The following is a 21,912-nucleotide window of genomic DNA, read 5'->3' on the forward strand; positions in this document are numbered from 1 at the left end:
GCAAATATTATTCTCACATGATTAATGATGGCACCTTGTCTGTAACTTCAGTAAGAAAACTGAATAAGGGGACAAGATCATCCTCAAATTTTGGAATTCTACAATGGTACAGCAATATCCCAAGTGTAGGGGAAAATAATTGCTCTGCAAGTGATAATGGTTCTATTTGCCAAGAAAATTACAAAAAGTACAGAAGAATCAGTATAATGAGGCAATGTCTCATGCGCCTGAGTAAGAGAGGAATAAGGAAGAAAAATTACACATTGGTTCAGTATGGTAGAGGATACAATTCACTCCAAACAACTCCTAGTACTAAAGCATCTCTCAGTGACACTCAGTGCCACTATTAAGGGAGTGGCATTTTTCAGCTAGATGACATATAGAAGTGAGGCACATAAGAATTATGGACCCCAGGGCACACTTCAGTAGGATGGTGGGCCAAAGTTTTCAGGTGGGCTGACAAGAGTGCCGGAGAACTTGGTGAGGGCAGAGCAGCAACACTTCTTGAAGATGGATGCTGCGCAGTACCGAGTTCTTTTCTTTCTTGGGATGTGGGCTTCACTGGCAAGGTCAGCATTTGTTGCACATTCCTTAATGCCCTTGAGATGGTGATGAAGAGCAATCTTTTTGAATTGCTCCAGTCAATCTGGTGCAGGTACACCCACAGTGCTACTAGGAAAGGAGTTCCAGGGTTCTGACCCAGCAAAAGTGAAGGAACAGGGATTTCAGATTCAAGTCAGCATGATGTATGGCTTGGAGAACTTGCAGGTGGCAGTAACTGTACGGAAAATATATTGTGCATTTTGTTCATTTAAAGCTACCATACACATATACCACCAGAGGGAGTTTAGAAGGAGAATAAAGGAATCAATTTTTTTATATAGCACATGCAGTTCTAATTTAATGTTTCTTTCTGAATCTTACTGTCCCTTCCCAAAAACTTCACAGTGCTATTCCGATGCATCTATTGCCCTTGTCCTTTTCAGGTGTAGAGATCACAAGTTTGGAAGGTACTGTCGAAGGAGCTTTGGTGAATTGCTGCAGTGCATCTTATAGATGGTACACACTGGTTCTACTACTGCATGCCAGTGGTGGAGCGTGTGAATGTTTAAGTTGCTGAATGCGATGCCGATCAAGTAAGCTCCTTTGTCCTGGATGGAGCTTTGAGTATTAGAGCTACACTCATCCGAGCAAGGGGTGGACAGGCTTAAGGGAGTTAGAGGAGCTATGCACCAGAGAGCTCCCAGCCTCCAACTTGTCGCTGTAGCCACAGTATTTATATGGCTGGCTCAGTCAAGCTTTTGGTCAATGGTAACACTCAGGATTTTAATGGTATAGAATTTTGTTATTGAATACAATGGGGAGATGATTACTTTTTCTCTTGTTGGGGATGGTCTTTGCCTGGCACTTGAGGCAGAAATGTTACTTGCTACTTATTAGCCCAAGCCTGAATGTTGTCCAGGACTTGCTGCATGGACATGGACTGCTTCAGTATTGGAGGAGCTCGTGAATGGCAACTGAAGGCTGCACAATCATCTGCAAGCATTCCTACTTCTTGGTTTCCTCACCACCCCCGCAGGACCAGTATGGCAGACAGGTCCTCCAGGACATGGCCAGCTCGGTCAGTTGTAGTAATACTGAGCCACTCTTCATGGTGGGCATTGAAGCCCCCTGCCACCCAGAGTATATCCTGGGCCCTTGCAACCCTCAGTGCTTCTTCAAAATGGTGTTCAACCTGGAGCAGCTGGCACTTGTGTGCACCGAATGTTAAATGCCACTTAGCAGCCCAAGCCTGAATGTTAACCAGGTCTTTCTGCACATGGACATGGACATGGACTGCTTCAGTATGAGGAATCACAAATGGCACTGAACATTACACATCCCCATTTCTGACCTTATGATGGAGAGAAGGTCATTGATGCAAGCAGTGAAAATGATTGGCCTAGAACACTACCCTGAGGAACTCCTGCAGTGATGTCCTGGAACTGAGATAGATTGACCCCAACAACCACAGCCATCTTTCTTTGTGCTAAGTATAACTCCAACCAGTGGAGTCTCCCTCCACCTCCCCACAATTCCTAATGACTTCAGTACGTTGGTTAAATATGATCTGCAATTCCTGAAACCAGGCTAGCCATTTCTATTTAACCCATCATTCAAGAGGGTTCCTAATTACAATTTCAAACAATTTCCTTACAATCAAGCTAAGACTTGGCAATTCATCCATAGCACACTAAGAGCGAGACCAGGGCCTAATCTACTTCTGCAACTTGCTTATCTATTTAGCTTTTGATTTGGAGGAAAATGTAACTGGGCTAATTAGTAAGTTTGCAGACGACACTAAGGTTGGAGGAGTTGCAGATAGTGAAGAGGATTGTCGAAGGATACAACGGGATATAGATCGGTTGGAGACTTGGGCGGAGAAATGGCAGATGGAGTTTAATCTGGACAAATGCGAGGTAATGCATTTTGGAAGGTCTAATACAGGCAGGAATTATACAGTAAATGGCAGAACACTTAAGTGCATTGACGGGCAGAGGGATCTGGGTGTACAGGTCCACAGGTCACTGAAAGTGGCAACGCAGGTGGATAAGGTAGTCAGGAAGGCATACGGCATGCTTGCCTTCATTGGCAGGGGTATTGAGTATAAAAGTTGGGAAGTCATGCTGCAGCTGTATAGAAGCTTGGTTAGGCCACACTTGGAATATTGCGTGCAATTCTGATCGCCACATTACCAAAAGGATATGGAGGCGTTGGAGAGGGTGCAGAGGAGGTTTACCAGGATGTTGCCTGCTCTGGAGGTTATTAGCTATGAGGAGAGGTTGGAGAAACTCGGATTGTTCTCACTAGAGCGATGGAGATTGAGGGGTGACTTGATAGAAGTTTACAAAATTATGAGTGGCATGGACAGAGTAGTCAGAAGCTTTTTCCCAGGGTGGAAGAGTCAATTACTAGGGTACATAGATTTAAGGTGAGAGGAGAAAACTATAAAGGTGATGTGCGGGGCAAGTTTTTTACGCAGAGGGTAGTGAGTGTCTGGAATTCGCTGCCAGAGGAGGTGGTGGAAGCAGGTACGATAGTGGTGTTTAAGAGGCAGATTGACAAGTACATGAATAGGATGGGAATAGAGGGATATGGACCTGGGAAGTGCAAAATGTTTTAGTTGACGGGCAATATGATCGGCGCAGGCTTGGAGGGCCGAAGGGCCTGTTCCTGTGTTGTACTTTTCTTTGTTCTTTGTGATTTTGAAAGTTTCTAATCCATGATCAGCATTTAACTACATCTTCATTTTCAGCATTAATTCACTGCAAAGTAGTGGTTTAATTCTTAGGCAGTCTTGCTATTCTCAACCACCACCTGCCCATCATTTATTTTGTTACTTTTAGATATATGACTGATTTACTTTCTCATTATCTCTCATTAATTCTTCACATTTGTCAGACTGTTTTTATGGATCAATCTATCCTGCTCATTTCCTGAACTCAACACACCACATAAGAAACTAGCAGTTTTAAACCTTACATAGCTTGCATAATAAAGTTCAGAGTATAATTTCTAGGTTGGAACTCCATAAACATTAAATACTTCATTATTTTACTGTCCAATATATCAATCAATTGAATTGCTTTGTAATACACTCAAACACCTTGTCTGCAAAGGAGCAGTAGCAGCTTGTTCTTAAATACAGTATCAATTGCCGGTGCTTCAATTCAACCATGAGATATTTATCAGGGTGGTGTTGGAATTTGCAAGTTTTATTCAATATTAATCTTTCACACTTAAGATAGCTATACTATTTACAGATATTCTGAAGTTCAAAGTATTACAACAACTTGCATTTATATAAACGTTCAACATAAAATGTTCCAAGGAATTTTACAAGCATTATCAAACAAATAATTTGTTACCAAACCACGAGATGTATTAGGCCAGGTGACCAAATGCTTGGTTGAAGAGGCAGGTTTTAAAGAACACCTTAAAGGAGGAAAGAGAGGAATAAGGACAGAGGTTTATGGGAGGGAATTCCAGAGGTTCAGACTTTACAGCTGAAGGCATGGCTGCCAGTGGTGAAGCAATAAAATTTGGAGATTTTCAAGAGGCGGTTCTAGGGATGGAGGAGATTAGAGAGATTGGGGGGAGGGCGAGGCCACAGAGAGCTTTGAAATGAAGTGAGAGAATTTTAAAATAAAGGCTCTGCTTCACCCAGAGCTAATTTAGGTCAGTGAACACAGTGATTGATGTCCTTGGTCTGGTTATGAGTTATGACATGGGCAAAATTTTGGACGACCTCAAGTTTACAGAGGGTATAACATGGGAGGCTCGCCAGGAGTTAGAATAGCCAACCCTAGATGAGGGTTTCAGCTGATAAGCTAAGAGAAAGGCAGAGTTGGAGGGTGGAAATAAGCAGTCTTGGTGATGGTGCAGATTTGTGGTCAGAAGCTCATCTCAGGGTCAAATATGAGGCCGAGTTTGCGAACATTCCGGATCAGCCTTGGACAGTTGCCAGAGAGGGGGATGGAGTTGGTGATTAGGAATATGAGTTTATGGTGGGGACCAAAGACAACGGTTTTGCTCTTCCCAAAATTTAGATGGAGAAATTTTGTTTACCCAACGCTCAATGTCAGACAAGCAGTCTGACATTTTAGAGACAGTGAAAAGGCCAAATGAGGTGGGGGATGAGGTAGAGCAAGGTGCCATTAGTGTATATGTGGAAACTGACACTGTTTTTGAATGATGTCACCAAGGGGCATTATGTCAAAAGGAAATAAGAGTGGGCCAAGGACTGATCCTTGGGGGGGCACTAGAGGTAACCATACAGGAACAGGAAGAGAAGTTATTGGGAGTGATACTCTGAACATGATTAGATAGATAAGAGAATGGAACTAGGTAAGTGTCGTCCCATCCAGCTGGATAACAGGCTTTGGAGGAGGATGGTGTGGTCAATCTTGTCTAAGGTTGCAGACAGGTCAAGAAGGATGAGGGCGGATAATTTACCTCTGTCACAGTCACTTACAATGTTATGATTTTGCCAAGAACCGTTTTGGTACAGCGGTGGAAACCTGATTGGAGAATTTCAAAACATGGAGTTCCTTACAACATGTTCAAGAGCTTTGAAGGAAGGAAGGTTGGAGATGGGGCAGTAGTTTGCATGAATAGAGGGGCCAGGGGTCTTTTGAGCATGGTGATAACAGTACTTTTTTTGCACCTTCTCTACTGCCTCTGTATTCTTTTCATAATATGGAGACCAGTGCTAATTCAAAAAAATGAAATGTAAATAATAATTCAATTTCAGAACACCTGAGCTGCATCCAAAGTTGAATTTGACGACCTTCGTTCCCAATACCCAACGGTAAAAAAAACCCATAGCATTGAATCAAAATACTGTATTCTAAATTCAAAAGCATGTCAACTTTTAGAAAGAATTGAGGACACTGAGCAAAATTTCTTAACCGAAATACATCTGGAATGACAGTCAATTTAATGATGAGAAGTGACAAACTTCTTTCAGATCTAATGTCAGAAGCATGACTCTCTTATCAAGAATTACAACACACAAATTCTTTTCAAATGCAGTAGTTAGGCTGATTGTAAAATTTGCCTTGTTCTTTACCATTTGGCAGAAGTTTGTCATTTAAGATTTTTAAGACTTTCTAATTAGTTGACACCTTTAGGATCCAATCTAAATTGATCCAGACTTTAGAATAAAACAAAAGGATTTCTTTTAGTTTGAATTAAGTGTCTGCTATACATGTGATATAACAGTATGCAAAGACTGCTGCTAGCCTTAGCATTTTATTTATACTATAAAAATAAGCTGCTCATACTTGTTGGGTTCATGAGTACCATAGTGTAAAACTCCCATTCAACTGGCAGCTTTGCGTTCAGTTCATATTCCACAACAGTTTCTAATTTACATGTTTCGAATGCAGACTTATTATGCAAGGCAGTCAATAAGGTTTATAATCAATGCACATGAGATACTGTAAACCTTTTAAAAATAAATGCTGCTGCATTTTGAAGGGATATTTGCATCAAAATAGTTAAAAACTTTAAACCAAAATTTGTGTCACTATTTATATAGTGTAGTACCCAAACTTTGGTGACTACAGAACTCCTTATGACTGTCTCTCTACATACTCCTTGACTTCTTCATTGCCTTCAATATTATAACCTACTTTGTCCTAACCACAGTGGTGGACCTGACAATTTATTTTTTACTAGCTTAAAAGCCAAGGCAAAAATCAAAAAAGCAACACAGATATTTTTAAGGGTGTGCTTACACTGTTAGTTTAGCAGTGGGAAGCTGACATTACTTCATCTTACTTGTGCAAAATTGTTGTACATTTAGAGTAAAACTTCTGGGAGCGGCAAGCTTCACAATGCTTTGGTTTGACACCACATGAAGTGCAAATCTAGTTTGGTGTCAAATCTGATTTGCAAAATTGGACCCGAAGAAACTCTGTAAATTGACCTGGTAAATGAATTGTTAGGTGAGCAGAGATCCTTCTCTCACCTCTCTAGAAAGTTAAATTTGTATTCATTGGGATGACAGCTCTGCCCATGCACATATTCAGGTATGCGCTGAGCTAAAAAGTTCTGACCTGGGAGGAGCCAAGCAATACAAACTGGGTTCTTCTGCATGGCTAGAATCTCAACCGTGTTTAATTGTATCAGGCCAATAGCCATAGTACATTAAATACATTCTAAAGATTTAAAAATTGTCTTGATATGAATGAACAGCAACAAAAAATATTTTTCAAAATCTCCAATTATCAAACTTTGGAGAAAATGAGACTATAAAATCAAAGGAGTTCAATTCCAAAATGATTCACATTCAAACATACTATATTAAAGCCTCTCAAATGTATCTAAACATGCAATAACCAATGTTTTAGATACTCACCCAGTCTGAGAAGCCATGGAGAAATGTGGGAAGCAATGCAAAAGGCTTCACTGATCGAAAAGGCACAATCAGCTCACATCTCTTCTTATATCTCTTCTCTCACGAATCAGGAAATAAACTTTTCTTCTGCAATTTTGAGAGAAATAGTAAACCCGGTTACATAAAGAAAAGGTTATAACTAAGCTAGTTCTATTTCTGGATGTACAAGGTATAACAACAATGGGGCTAAGAATAACACATATATAAAACAAGCAAGGTTCCATGTTGAATACCTAAAATGTCCATTCTTCTCCTCTACAACTGTCATGCTGCTTATGGTGCCTTTACCAACCTCAAATTCAGGACCATCTCTGAAGCCGACCACACACTCCTCCTTCCAAGTTCAGTAACCACACCCTATAGGCCATAAGATTGTGCTTGCTTTGTTTATCTGCCAGATCTGGCTGTACCACCTCAAACTGTACCATCACTCCCTCTCCTTAGAGGAATCCAAGAACATCTGTAGAGCTGAAATCCAACCCCCCCACCCACAACCACTTCATGACAAACTCTCCTCAGAAATACCTTCAACATGGAATCAAATTAGAAACTTTTTCTAACTACTGCTTTACCTGTTGTAGCCTCTTTAATGTTCAACTATTAGCTCTCACTTTCCCTCCTAAGTCCTCGACCCAAATCTCCCTCAGCACATCTTGCCCATGAAACGGACAACTTACTCTCTTCATCCCTTCTTAAGGCAACACATACTTCATCAGCCCCAATTTTGCCAACTGTCACTCCTTGTTAGAGCTAATCCTGCGTGCCTTCCATCTGATCCACAGTTCAGAATCTATGCTGGTGAGATGGTAACTATGACTCTCGCCACATCCCACTTGACTTCTCCATCACCTTCCACAATGCTAATCATTCCTTTATGGCAGTCTTATCTAGTTCTACTTATATCTATCAGAATACAGGCACTACACCACCTCAAAGGAGCTACCATGGTCTGCCCTCAAGTCACTTCCCATAACATTTACACACTATGTTGGTGATATTACCCAGAATAGATTAGTTTCAAATGTATATTAATGACCTGCCTTGCCCATTCATCCAAATGTTGTTGCTACACTCCAATTGCCCGTCTGACATGAAAACTTGAATAAGTCAAAATCTTCATCTGCTTTGTCAGGGAACTAACAGCAACTCTTGCCTTGACTGCCATCCAGGAAGGGCAGGACTTCGGGAGGCGATGGCGTAGTGGTATTGACGCTGGACTAGTAATCCAGAGACCCAGGGTAATGCACTGGGGACCCGGGTTCGAATCCGGCCATGGCAGAGGATGGAATTTGAATTCAATTTAAAAAAAATCTGGAATTAGAAGTGCAATTGTGACCATGACACCGTCGATTGTTGTAAAAACCCTAATGGTCCTTTAGGGAAGGAAATCTGTCATTCTTACCTGGTCTGGCCTACATGAGACTCCAGACCCACAGCTATGTGGTTGACTCTTAAGTGCCCTCTGAATTGTAACAAACCGCTATAAAGACACAAAAAAGGAATGAAACCGGAGGGACTACCGGGCATCAACCTAAGCACCGGAAACGACAACGGCAATCGAAAGCCTGTCGACCCTGCAAAGTCCTCCTTACTGGGGGCTAGTGCCAAAATTGGGAGAGCTGTCTCCCAGACTAGTCAAGCAACAGCCTGATATAGTCATCCTCACGGAATCATACCTTACAGATAACGTCCCAGACTCCACAATCACCATCTCTAGCTATGTCATGCCCCACCAGCAGGACAGATCCAGCAAAGGCGGCGGCACAGTGGTATACAGTCGGGAGGGAGTTGCTCTGGCAGTCCTCAACATCGACTCCAGATCCCAGGAAGTCTCATGGCATCAGGCTAAATATGGGCAAGGAAACCTCCTGCTGATTACCACGTACCACCCTCCCTCAGCTGATGAATCAGTGCTCCTCCATGTTGAACATCACTTGGAGGTGACACTGAGGGTGGCAAGGGCGCAGAATGTTCTCAGGGTGGGGGACTTCAATGTCCTTCACCAAGAGTGGCTCGGCAGCACCACTACTGACCAAACTGGCCGAGTCCTAAATGGCTCTGCGGCAGGTGGTGAGGTAACCAACAAGAAGGAAAAGCATACTTGCCCTCATCCTCATCAACCTGCCTGCCACAGATGCATCTGTCTATGACAGTATCAGTAGGAGTGACCACCGCACAGTCATTACAGAGATTAAGTCCCGTCTTCACATTGAGGATACCCTCCATTGTGTTGTGTGGCACTACCGCCGTGCTAAATTAGATAGATTTTAAACAGATCTAGTAACTCAAGACTGGGCAACCATGAGACGCTGTGGGCCATCGGCAGCAGCAGAACTGTACTCGAACACAATCTGTAACCTCATGGCCCGGCATATCCCCCACTCTACCATTACCATCAAGCCAAGGGATCAACCCTGGTTCAATGAAGAGTGCAGGAGGGCATGCCAGGAGCAGCACCAGGCATACCTAAAAATGAGGTGTCAACCTGGTGAAGCTATAAACAGGACTACTTGTGTGTCAAACAGCATAAGCAGCAAGTGATAGACGGAGCTGAGCGATCCCACAACCAACTGATCAGGTCTAAGCTCTGCAGTCCTGCCACATCCAGTCGTGAATGGCGGTGGACAATTAAACAACTCACTGGAGGAGGTGGCTCCACAAATATCCCCATCCTCAATGATGGAGGAGCCCAGCACAACAGTCCAAAAGATAAAGCTGAAGCATTCGCAACAATCTTCAGCCAGAAGTGCCGAGTGGATGATCCATCTCGGCCTCCTCCTCCTCCGGGGGTCCCTGGCATCACAGATGCCATTCTTCAGCCAATTCAATTCACTCCATGTGATATCAAGAAATGGCTGAAGGCACTGGATACTGCAAAAGTTATGGGCCCTGACAAAGTTCTAGCAATGGCACTGAAGACTTGTGCTTCAGAACTTGCTGCGCCCCTAGCCAAGCTTTTCCAGTACAGCTACAACACTGGCATCGACACAGCAATGTGGAAAAGTGCCCAGGTATGTCCTGTACATAAAAAGCAGGACAAATCCAACCTGGCCAATTGCCGCTCCATCAGTCAAGATCATCAGTAAAGTAATGAAAAGGGGTCATCAACAGTGCTATCAAGTGGCACTTGTTCAGCAATAACCTGCTCACTGATGCCCAGTTTGGTTTCCGCCAGGGCCACTCAACTCCTGACCTTGTTAAAGCCTTGGTTCAAACATGGACAAAAGAACTGAACTCCCGAAGTGAGGTGAGAGTGAATGCCCTTGACATCAATGCAGCATTTGACTGAGTGTGGCATCAAGGAGCCCTAGCAAAACTGGAGTCAATGGGAATCAGGGGGAAAACTCTCCACTGGTTGAAGTCATACTTAGCACAAAGGAAGATGGTCGTGGCTGTTGGAGGTCAGTCATCTCAGCTCCAGGACATCACTGCAGGAGTTCCTCAGGATAGTGTCCTAAGCCCAACCATTTTCAGCTGCTTCATCAATGACCTTCTTTCCATCATAAGGTCAGAAGTAGGAATGTTCGCTGATGATTGCACAATGTTCAGCACCATTTGCGACTCCTCAGATCTGAAGCAGCCCATGTAGCAAGACCTGGGCAATATCCAGGCTTGGGCTGACAAGTGGCAAGTAACATTCGTACCATACAAGTGTCAGGCAATGACCATCTCCAACAATAGAGAATCCAACCTTGATGTTCAATGGCATTACCATCACTGAATCCCCCATTCTCAACATCCTGGGAGTTACCATTGACCAGAAACTGAACTGGACTAGCCATATATAAATACTGAGGCTACAAGAGCAGGTCAGAGGCTAGGAATCCTGCGACGAGTAACTCACCTTCTGACTCCTCAAAGCCTGTCCGCCCTACAAGGCACAAGTCAGGAGTATGATGGAATACTCCCCATTTGCCTGGATGAGTGCAGCTCCCACAACACTGAAGAAGCTGGACACCGTCCAGGACAAAGCAGTCTGCTTGATTGGCACTACATTCACAAACATTCACTCCCTCCGCCACCAACGTACAGTAGCAACAGTGTGTACCATCTACAAGATGCACTGCAGGAATTCACCAAGGGTCCTTCAACAGCACTTTCCAAACCCATGGCCTACCACCTAGGAGGACAAGGGCAGCAGATAGATGGAAACACCACCACCTGGAAGTTCCCCTCCAAGTCACTCACCACCCTGACTTGGAAATATATTGCCATTCCTTTACTGTCACTGGGTCAAAATCCTGGAACTCACTTCCTAACAGCACTGTGGATGTACCTACACCACATGGGCTGCATCGGTTCAAGGCGGCAGCTTACTACCACCTTTTCAAGGACAACTAGGGATGGACAATAAATGCTGGCCCAGCCAGCGAGGCCCACATCCTGTGAATGAATAAACAAAATCTCAAAGTTCTCCCAAGAATCATTACTACCAATACTGCTTTATTCTATTTCTGAATTATACACTACCTTCTTGGCTAGCTCACCACCACCACTAACTCTGAGGCTTGATTAATCGATTACTCATTTAAATGGTCACAGCTAGCAACCGAATTTGCACAAAAACACATATGATCAGTCACAACTTCCTTTACATCTGGTAAGAATATGACAGTTCACATGGTCTCCTTCTGTGCTGTAACCCATTCTGTGATGCTTACTTCCTAGTGCTTTCCTACATTCTAATAATAGTCTGGGGAGAAAGAAAAAAGTAAGACTTGCATTTATGTAGCATCTTGCAAGACCTCAGGATGTCCCAATGTACTTTACAACCAATTAAATATTCTGTGAAGTATTGTTCTTTGAAGTAACAGAAAGGGCTAAATACTGCGGTTGATGTGTATGGTCTTTCAAAATGCATTTGATCAAGAATCATATTATAAACTTGTTAGCAAAACTATGGGATTAAAGGGGCAATGCCAGCGTGAATACAAAATTGGCTATGAACTAGAAAGCAGTGTACACACGCTTCTCAGACTGAAGAAACTACACACAGTGGTGTTCCTCACTCTTTTCGATGTAGACAATTCCACAGTTGGCAGATGATTAATGAAACTCAAATGTAGCAAACAGTTAGGGGGATAGTGACAAACTTCAGGAGGACAGACTGGTGAAATGGAAGGATACATGGCAGATGCAATTTAACACAGAAAAGTATGAAATTATGCATTTTGGTATGAAGAATGAGGAGCACCAACATAAACTAAACCATACAATTTATAGCTAAGAGAGGCCAGAGATGTGCATACACAAATAAACTGTTTTACCCTCTCATCTGAACTATGACAACAGCATTCCCTTGGCACTGCACTGGGAGAGTCAGCCTTGTCTGCATACTCAAAACCTTAAGTGTGACTTTATCCAACCCATTAAAAAAACCTTTCTACATCACACCACTGACCACCTCTAAGGAGAGTCTGACCACTTTCCCATGACATTTGATGGCATAACTATCAGATTCCTCATTTAACATCCTGGGAGTTACTAACCAGAAACTCAAGTGGGCCAGCCATATAGATGCCAGTGCTACTGGAGCAGGTCAGAGGCTGGGTATTCTGAGGCAAGTGGCACATCAGAATTCAAGGGAATACTCTTCACTTGCCTGGATGAGTGCAGCTTCAACAAACACTCATGAAGCTTGACACTATCCAGCACAAAGCTGTTCACTTGATCGGTACCCCATCCACTGGCTTAAAACACATTCCCTCCACCATTGGTGCGTTGCAGTTGCAATGTGGACTATATACAGAATGCACTGCAGCAACCTGTTTCTAATGCATTTACATCTTTCCTTAAATAAAATGGCCAATACTGTATACAGTGCTCCACAAGCCACAAACTCTTTTGCTTTTAAATGCTGTTTCTTTCATGCAAACAACCAATTCCATTTTAAAATAATAAATTCTTCCCAAACAGTTTGTGGCACAGAATTTCTATTCCAACAATCCTCTGTTCAAAGATATAGTTCTGAAAATCTTCCTTAATTTGCTATGATTATCTCATTACAATCTCATTAACCAGTGAAAACAATCCATCACTATTTACCTTATCACAATCCCTTGGCTTGAAGGCCTCTTTTAAGTCATAAGGGAATAAAGTCACCACTAATTTATAGCTCTGATAAAAAAATACAAGCCTTAGAAGTTCAACATACCTCCTTTTTTTGTATTCTGATACAAAACTAATGATAAAAAGTCATCGAATGGCCTATCTACTGCCATCTTGTACCTTTGCTTTATTTAAAATCTGACCAATTAAGCTATATTTTCTTACCAAATATAACACTATACTTCCACTCTTGTTACATTAAGCTGCATCTGCCATCACCCAGCCTGCAAGTCCATGTCTCCTCCTGTTTTTCACAATCCTCATCACAATTAGCTATGCCCCCTAACTTGATGCCATCAGAAAATGTCAACATTGCTGCCCCTCTTAATTTCCAAGTTCACTTCATTTGTGTATGGAGTAAGTTTAGATCAATACAGGCCTCTACAAAACAGCAATCACAACAGTCCAGTCCAAGAAACTTCCTTTTACTCCTGCTCTTTGATTCCACCCCCAGGCACCTCTATCCAGGTAGACATACTTCTCCCCCAGGTACCTCTCTGTCAAGGGAGAGGCAGTGGCATAGTGGTATTGTCACTGGACCAGTATTCTAGAGGCCCAGGGGGCTTGGGTTCAAATCCCATCATAGCAGATGGTGAAATGGTCAATAAAAATCTGGAATTAAAAGTCTGATGATGACCACTATACTACTGCCTAATGTCCTTTAGGAAAGGAAATCTGCTGGTCTGGCCTACATGTGACTCCAGATCCGCAGTAATATAAATGCCCTCTGAAATGACCTAGCAAGCCACTCAGTTGTGGTCAATAAAAAGGAGCAAAACCAGACAGGCCACCTAGGCACCGGAAACAACTGACACCACAGGGGCTGCAGCGGTTCAAGACAGCAGCTCACCACCAGGGCAATAAATGCCCACATCCCATAAATAAAATGAATTAAAAAACTGCCAGCCAGTCTTCTATCCATACTCCTTTCATTTTCCGCAATAACCTTCGATTTTTGCCTTGGCTTTGGGGAGTTACTCTCTGCAGAATTCCCAACCTTTGACCTACTCTTGTAGCCACAGTATTTATATGGCTGGTCCAGTTCAGTTTCTGGTCGATGGCAACCCCCAGGATGTTGATTACAACATAGGTTAGCTCAGTCCTGAAATTCCACGGGCAAGTACATCATCTTGGAGTCACTTTTGTCCCCTCAAAAACGCTGCTCATGAAAATGGATAGCCCTGTACATAAATGGCCATGGAGAAGTAATCCACCCTGTCTTCTAAACGCTGGAGGAGTGGCACAAAACAGAATGGTGTGAAGCTGCTGCTGAGTCCAAAGTGATCTAAGCAAAAGGGAAACCAAACTTTGCAGAGAGCAAGTGAATCAGAGTGAGTATATAACCCATGAAAAGGACAGCAACATAACTTGTATATGCAATTATGTATTTAATCGATGGCGCCAGTGTGCAATCAAATTTACCTTTCAACCACCAAGCTGAACTTCGAAGCAGTTCTCTATAGTTCCGAAAAAAATGAATCATAAATAAGTGAAATCAAGAAATGGGTCCTTAGAATCACTTTCAACTACACTTTACTTTCTTGGGTAGACCTGTGCTTTGAATACAATCAACCCAATCTGCTAGACTTTACTGCTACTGACCTAGACTATTTCTTGATTACCAAAAATTTACAATAAAGCAACAGAACAATAGGTCAAGGAACAAATTGGGAGCAAGCTATCTTATATCTAACATTGTATAATGAGACAGGGCTAATTTGTAATCTTATGTTAAAGGATCCTTTGGGGAAGAGTGGTCATACGATGAATTTCATAGAGCTCGAGTGTGATGAGTTTAACTTCAAAACTAGGTTCTCAAATTGCCACAAAATTTACACGGCAAGCCAGTTGACCAAGGTTGATTAGGAAACCAGATTAAAAAGTATGACATTAGATAAGCAATGGTGGACAAAATAATTCATAATGCTCAATGAACATGCATTTCCCTTGAGGAACTAAAAACTCTATGGGATAAGTGGTCCAATCATAACTAACTGGGAAGTTAAAGGATATTGTTGGATTAAATGGGGCTTATAATGTTGCCAAAAAAGAGAGGCTGGTAAGCCTGACTACTTGCAGGGTTTTAAAGATCCAAGAGTGATCAAGAAGCTGATAAAGAAGGAGAAAATAGAATCAGAGAGTAATCTAGCAAAAAAATGATTGTAAGAGCTTCTACAAGCATGTGAAAAGGAATAGACTGGCAAAATTAAACTTGGCTCCTTTAGAGGGAAGGGTAGGAAGAATTATCACGCGGAATAAGGAAATGTTAAACAAGGAGAGGGCAGAAAAGTAGAGTTCTGTCATGATCTTGCTGAATAGCAGAGGAGCCGTGTGGCTTACTCCAGTTTAGATCATCTTAATCCAACGGTACAGGTTGTGAATCTTTTATCTATAAATCCAAAATCTGAACATCCAAAAACTGCATTTTTTTTGAACCGCATCAATCTTTACGCGAAAAGTCTGTGACCTGAGCAGACATGAACCTCACCAACTGCACCTGGCCTTTAACGCAGGAAGTCTAGTTGTTTATCCACACTGTTTACCTTGTGAACTCTCTCCTACAAACAGAATCGCAGATGGTGCCACGGGTGGGAACTTATTACCGGTACCTGTATTTATTATTCAGTGGTACATCTTATTTTTCTAACCATTTACTTTAAACTATAGCTAGCCTAGGCTTCGGCCATTGTAATGTAATTAGGCCTAGGCCTATATGTGATATCTGAAAACCGAAATTATCTGAAATCCAAAATGCAATTGGCCCCGATGGTTTCGGATAAACTAACTATATTCTGATTTGATCCTTCTCCCATTTTTCACCTTATTCAATTCATAACATGCAGCTCTATTAAACTTTGATCCAATCTGTGTTGCTTAAAATGACTGACATTCACTGTTGAGCATCCCTTTTTTCATCAGTTGGCTCTGAAAAGGTATCTAACAGTGCATTTTTTTTAAATGTTTATCCGAACACAAGAATTGTGTTTGATTTCCCATTAGGTGCCCACAATCTTTGAAAAATATTCAAAGCAACTTTCAAGTCTTGTAAGAGTCTGGTGAACATTTATGGAGTATCACTTTTTAAAATTCATTCACAGATTCGGGTGTCGCTGGCAAGGTGAATTATTGCTAATTCCCAAATGCCTGAGAATTTGGTGGTAAGCCACCGTCTTGAATGGCTGCAGCCTGTCTGGTGAAGATACTGCCACAGTACTGTTAGTTACGGAATTCTAGGATTTTGACTCTGTAGCAGTGAAGGAATGTAGGATTGGAATCCACTCATCAGATTCCATACCTTTGCCTTTGTTTCCCACCACCTCCCCCCACCCCCACCAATCTGGCAAATTCTTTATGCTTCAGATAATTATCCAATTCTCTTCTGAAAGCCTTGATTGAATTTGCCTCCACTATGCTCTCAGGTAGACCATTCCAGATCCTAACCACATGCCGCATAAAAATGTTTTCATGTCACCGTTGCTTCTTTTGCCAATCATCTTAAATCGCTGTCCTTTGGTTCTTGACCATTCCACCAATGGGAACAGTTTCTTCCATGCACTTTATTCAGACCCCTCATGATTTTGAAAACTCTAACAAATCTCCTCTTAACCTTCTCTTCTCCAAGGAGGCCAGCCCCAGCTTCTCCAATCTATCCATGTAAATGGTTCTAGGGATGAGGAGCTTACGAATTCTTCTGTACTCCCTCGATTGCCTTCACCTCCTTCCTAAAGTGTGGTGCCCAGCATTGGACACAATATTCCAGTTAATGCCGAACCAGGGTTTTTAAATACAGGTTCATTATAACTTGCTTGCTTTTGCGCTCCATGCCCCTATATATAAAGCCAGGATCTTGTATGCTTTATTAACTTTCGCAAACTGCCAGCTTCAATCATTTGTGCACATATAATCTCAAGTCCCTCTGTTCCTGCACTCCCTTTAGAATTATATCCTTAATTTTATATTGATCTCTTCGTTCTTCCTACTGAAACAAATCACCTCACATTTCTCTGCATTAAATTTCAGTTGACACTTGCCCACACATGCAATCAGTCTAAGTGCTTTGATGTTTAGCCTATCCTCCTCACAGTTCACAATTTTGCATTAATTTTGAAATTGTGCCCTGTACACTAAAGTCTAGGTTATTAACAAAGATCATTAAAACAGTGGTCCTAACACCAAACCTTGGGGAACCTCACTATATATATCTTCCAGTCAGTAGTACAGAACTTGAATTTTACTGAAAACAGACATTTTGTTTTGTACACATTAGGACAATCACAAGAATACTAATTTAAGGGGAAGCAACAACTTTATCTGTACGAGAAGAGAGTGCTGATTGGTTGGCAAGTGGGCTCTGATTGGCAGAGACATTGCCATGGAGAATGCACCAGTTAATGGTGATTGACAGTTAAAAGTCAAGCATTGTTTGAAATTTAAACCAGGCAGCTTGACCCTGATTGGTCAAGACATTGCCCTGAGGAATGAACCAGCAAATTGCTATCACTTTTGTTCAGCTAAAACAAACACGATATAGATACATGTTCTTTCTGTCTGCAAAGAACAGGGCCGTGTATTAATATATGTAGCTTCCAGTACAAGCAAATGTGCCACACTGCAAGCCCAACTGATAATCTTAAATTGGTTGTCAGCATAATTTTTAGCACAATGAAGGTTATTTAGCAAATGTTGCCCAATTGCAGAATCACATCTAATGTTGGGCACTGTTTTGAGTTTTGCAAGCATGGGCTGGTTGGGTACCTTGCCCATTGCAAACAGCAGAAGGGACATGCAGTTTGATACGATCCACCAGTTTTTGGGACATATGGCCTACATACCTAGCATCACACTGACACTGAAATTCATATGCCACATTTGTGAGATGGCGGGAACGTCTTTTTGGCTTAATCCTGAACAGTCTTGACAAGGTGGTATTTACAATATATATTAATGACTTGGATGAGGGAAATGAATGTACTATTGCCAAGTTTGGAGATAACACAAAAATAGTTGGGAAGGCAAGCAGTGAGAATGACACAGAGGGATATAGACAGGTTAAGTGAGTGGGCAAAAATGTGGCAGATGGAATATGTCGGAAAGTGTGAGGTTATGCAATTTGGCAGGAAGAATAGAGGAGCTGCATATTATTTAAATGGAGAAAGACTGAAGAAAGCTGCAGCACAGAGGGATTTGGGATCCTCGTGCATGAATCGCAAAAAGCTAGCACACAAGTTCAGCAGGTAATAGGGAAGGCAAATGAAATGTTAGCTTTCATTTCAAAGGGAATGGAGTATAATAATAGGGAAGGCTTGCTAAAACTATACAAGGTACTAGTTAGGCCACACCTAGAATACCGTGAAGTTTTGGTCCCCTTATCTGAGGAAAGATATACTAGCATTGGAGGCAGTCCAGAGAAAGTTCACTAGGTTGATCCTGGGGACGGAGGGATTTTCTTATGAGGAGAGATCGAGTCGATTGGGCCTGTACTCATTGGAATTTAGAAGGATGACAGGTGACCTTATTGAAATACATAAGATTCTTAGGGGGCTCGATAGGGTAGATGCTGAGGGGTCGTTTCCTCTTGTGGGAGAGTCTAGGACCAGAGGGCATAATCTCAGAGTAAGGGGGCGCCCACTTAAAACAGAGATGAGGAAGAATTTCTTCTCTCAGAGGGTAGTCAATCTGTGGAATTCTTTACCTCAGAGGGCTGTAGAGGCTGGGTCGCTAAGTATATTCAAGGCTGAGATAGACAGATTAAATCAGTAAAGGAATCAAGGATCAAGGGGAGAAAACAGGAAAGTGGAGCTGAGGATTATCAGATCAGCCATGATCTCATTGAATGCCAGAACAGACTCGATGGGCCGAATGGCCTACTTCTGCTCCTACATCTTATGGACAGGTAAGGATGTTTCCTCTTGTGGGTGAGTCCAGAACTAGGGGGCATTGTTTTAAAATTAGGGGTCACCCTTATAGGGCAGAGATGAGGAGAAATCTCTTCTCCCAGAGGGTTGTGCGACTTTGGAACTTTCTGACTCAGAAGGCGGGGTCACTGAATACTTTTAAGGCAGAGGTAGTAAGAATCTAAGGTGACCAGGGTACATAGGAATGTGGAAATCAGAAGCAAACAGATCAGCCATGATTTTATTGAATGCTGGAGCAGGCTTGAGGGGCCAAATGGCCTACGCCTGCTCCTATTTTGCATGTTGGTGCAAATACGCGGACGCAGCAAGCAGTGAGGACAAACCCTGTCAATTATATCTTGCAGCAGCTCATCACTCTTACACAAATCCAGCAAGCACCTTTTTTTGTTTTAAGCTTACTTTTGAGCAAGGCTGGCAGGTTATCTTGAACTGTAGGTCCAATGGATACAAATTTGGACCAGCCATTAAGAATGGCGTGCATTTTGTTGATTTGGTCACGCTTGTTAAGGAAATCTATTCTCGTTCCTTTGTCAGGTATATGTCCAGATTGGTCTTAAGACCTCGCAACACTAAGACATTCATGTTGCACATGAAAATCAGACAGGTCGTTCAGAAACCCGCAATGTGTGCGCTAGATCAGCTAGGCATGCATTCAACAATTCAGCATCTTCAGTGGATGCTGGTTTGTGCTTGGAGAGGAGTTAGAACTCAGCAAATGCCTCTTCCTGTTTGGTTTTGGATGAAGGCCCACCAAAAGTGAAACCATGCGCAAGAACAAACTCCTTGCTTTCTGAGAGTATCTGGGCAGAGAGATATGTTACATGTTTAGTGGCGTTGTTAACTATGTTGTGTTATCCGCTTAAATAAGTTTATGGTGCGTACATGTTTCAAACAGGTACTGTTTATGGTGCGGTCATCTATTGAGCCAATATAGCGGGATAAACGGATCAAAATCGACAAAAGAAAGAAATCTGCACACCTCAGGCCAAGTGCAGTGTAGGGCACGGCGTGAATTAGTCAATACATGTGTTGGGATTCTTACAGTCCCACGCACTATAAGAATGGTCTTGTCAGTAACCTGATAAATAGGGCCTAAGCCATTTGTTCACCATGCTAGCTTGATGCTAAAATAGGGCACAAAGGCATCCTGCAGGATAATGACCAACCTGATCAGATCATTTTGCGTTGTATATACTCATGAACCGACCTAAGACCGCCACTTTCAGCCCTGAACAGTGCCCAGTGTACCACAGATTAACCTGGAAGTGAAAGGTATCTCAAAAATTTGAGCAACAGGTGAAGCTAGCTATTTCACGCTGCTATACAGTAGCAACACAAGTGGTATTTGCCACAGGATGCTGTTGTCAAACCAAAAAGTAGTAGTTCTGCCTATCTCACAAATGAGTAATGTGGTATATGAATTTCAGTGCTAGTGTGATGTGAAATATGTAGGCCGTACATCCCAAAGACTGGTGGATCATATCAAACAGCATGTTCCTTCCGCTGTTCACAATGGGCAAGGTACAGACCATACCCAACCAGCCCATGCTTGCAAAACTCAAAACCCAGTGCCCAACATTAGAAGTGATTCTGTGATTGGACATTTGCTAAGTAACCCTCAGTGTGCTAGAATTGCACTGACAACCAATTTAAGGTCGTCAGTCAGGCTCGTAGTGTGGCGCATCTGCGCAAACTGGAAGTTACATATTAATACCCAAGGCCCTGTTCTTTGCAGACAGAAAGAACACGTATGCACATTGCGCCTGTTTCAGCTAAACAGAATAAGTGACAGACATTTGCTGGTTCATTTCTCAGGGCAATGTCTTTACCACAGTCAAGCTGCCTGGTTTAAAATTTCAAACAATGCTTGGCACTCAACTGTCAGTCACTATCATTGGTACATTCTCCATGGCAACGCCTCTACCAACCAATCAGCACTCTCTTCTCATACAGTGCGAAGTTGTTGCTTCCCCTGACATTCTTGTGATCGTCGAGTGCAAGATGAAAAACTTTGACAAAATGTCAGTTTTCAGGAATATTCATATAGCTTCCTTCAGTCCGATAAAGAACCATTCACCACTACTTTGTTTCCTGTCACTCAGCCAACTTCTTATCCATGCTGCCACTGTCCCTTTTATTCCACAGGATTCAACTTCGTTGATTAGCTTGTTACGTGGCACTTTATCAAATGACTTTTGGAAGTCCATGTACATCACATCAATCACATTACCCTCAACCTTCTATTACTTCATAACAAAAAAATCAAGTTAGCTACACACTATTTTCCCTTAACAAATCAGTGCTGGCCTTCCTTAATTAATCCACATTTGTCCAAGTGTCTGTCCCGAATTACCATTTCTAAAAGTTCTCCCGCCACAGAGGTTAAACTGACTGGCATACAGTTGCTGGACTTATCCTTACACACTTTTTTTAAAAAAAAACAATCATGTAAAATTTGTAAACCTCCAGTCCTCTGGCACCACTCATGTCTATGGGGGGTTGGCAATTAAGGCCAGTACCACTGCAATTTCTATCCTTACTTTTCTCAGCATCCTTGGGTGTATTTCACATCACCTCTGGAATTCCGCCCCCATGTCCATATTTGAACCAAGGCTGTACTGAGATTTGGAGCCAAGTAGGACTGGCGAAAACTAAACTGTGCATTTGTGAGATTATTGATGATTACGTGTTGCTTGATCGATGATTCCTTCCATCACCTTGGCGATGAATGCAGAATGGGGCAAAATTAGCTTGATTGGATTTGTCTTGCTTTTTGTAAACTGTGCATACCCAGACGATTTCCCATTTTGTCAGGTAGATGTCAATGTTGTAGACTGACTGGAACAAGGCATACCTGGTTCTGAAGTACAAGTCTTCAGCATTATGACTGGGTTGTTATGGGGCCCATAACCTTTGCTGTAGCCAGTATGTTCAGCTGCATATTGT

At 42.3% G+C, this 21,912-nt stretch overlaps 1 protein-coding gene across 7 annotated transcripts in view; it reads right to left on the minus strand.

The window, feature by feature from the left end:
- The window catches only part of aff4 (AF4/FMR2 family, member 4), a 110,742-nt gene that overhangs the window by 77,794 nt on the left and 11,036 nt on the right, over positions 1–21,912 (minus strand). For all 7 annotated transcript variants that reach the window (XM_078551042.1, XM_078551041.1, XM_078551040.1 and 4 more), the window contains exon 2: positions 6,905–7,030. In XM_078551042.1, the coding sequence (XP_078407168.1) occupies positions 6,905–6,921 (17 nt within the window). In that variant the 5' untranslated portion in view covers positions 6,922–7,030. The remainder of the gene's footprint in view (positions 1–6,904; positions 7,031–21,912) is intronic.

The sequence above is a fragment of the Cetorhinus maximus genome, chromosome 10 (assembly GCF_964194155.1).
Source record: "Cetorhinus maximus chromosome 10, sCetMax3.hap1.1, whole genome shotgun sequence".
Taxonomy (NCBI): domain Eukaryota; kingdom Metazoa; phylum Chordata; class Chondrichthyes; order Lamniformes; family Cetorhinidae; genus Cetorhinus; species Cetorhinus maximus.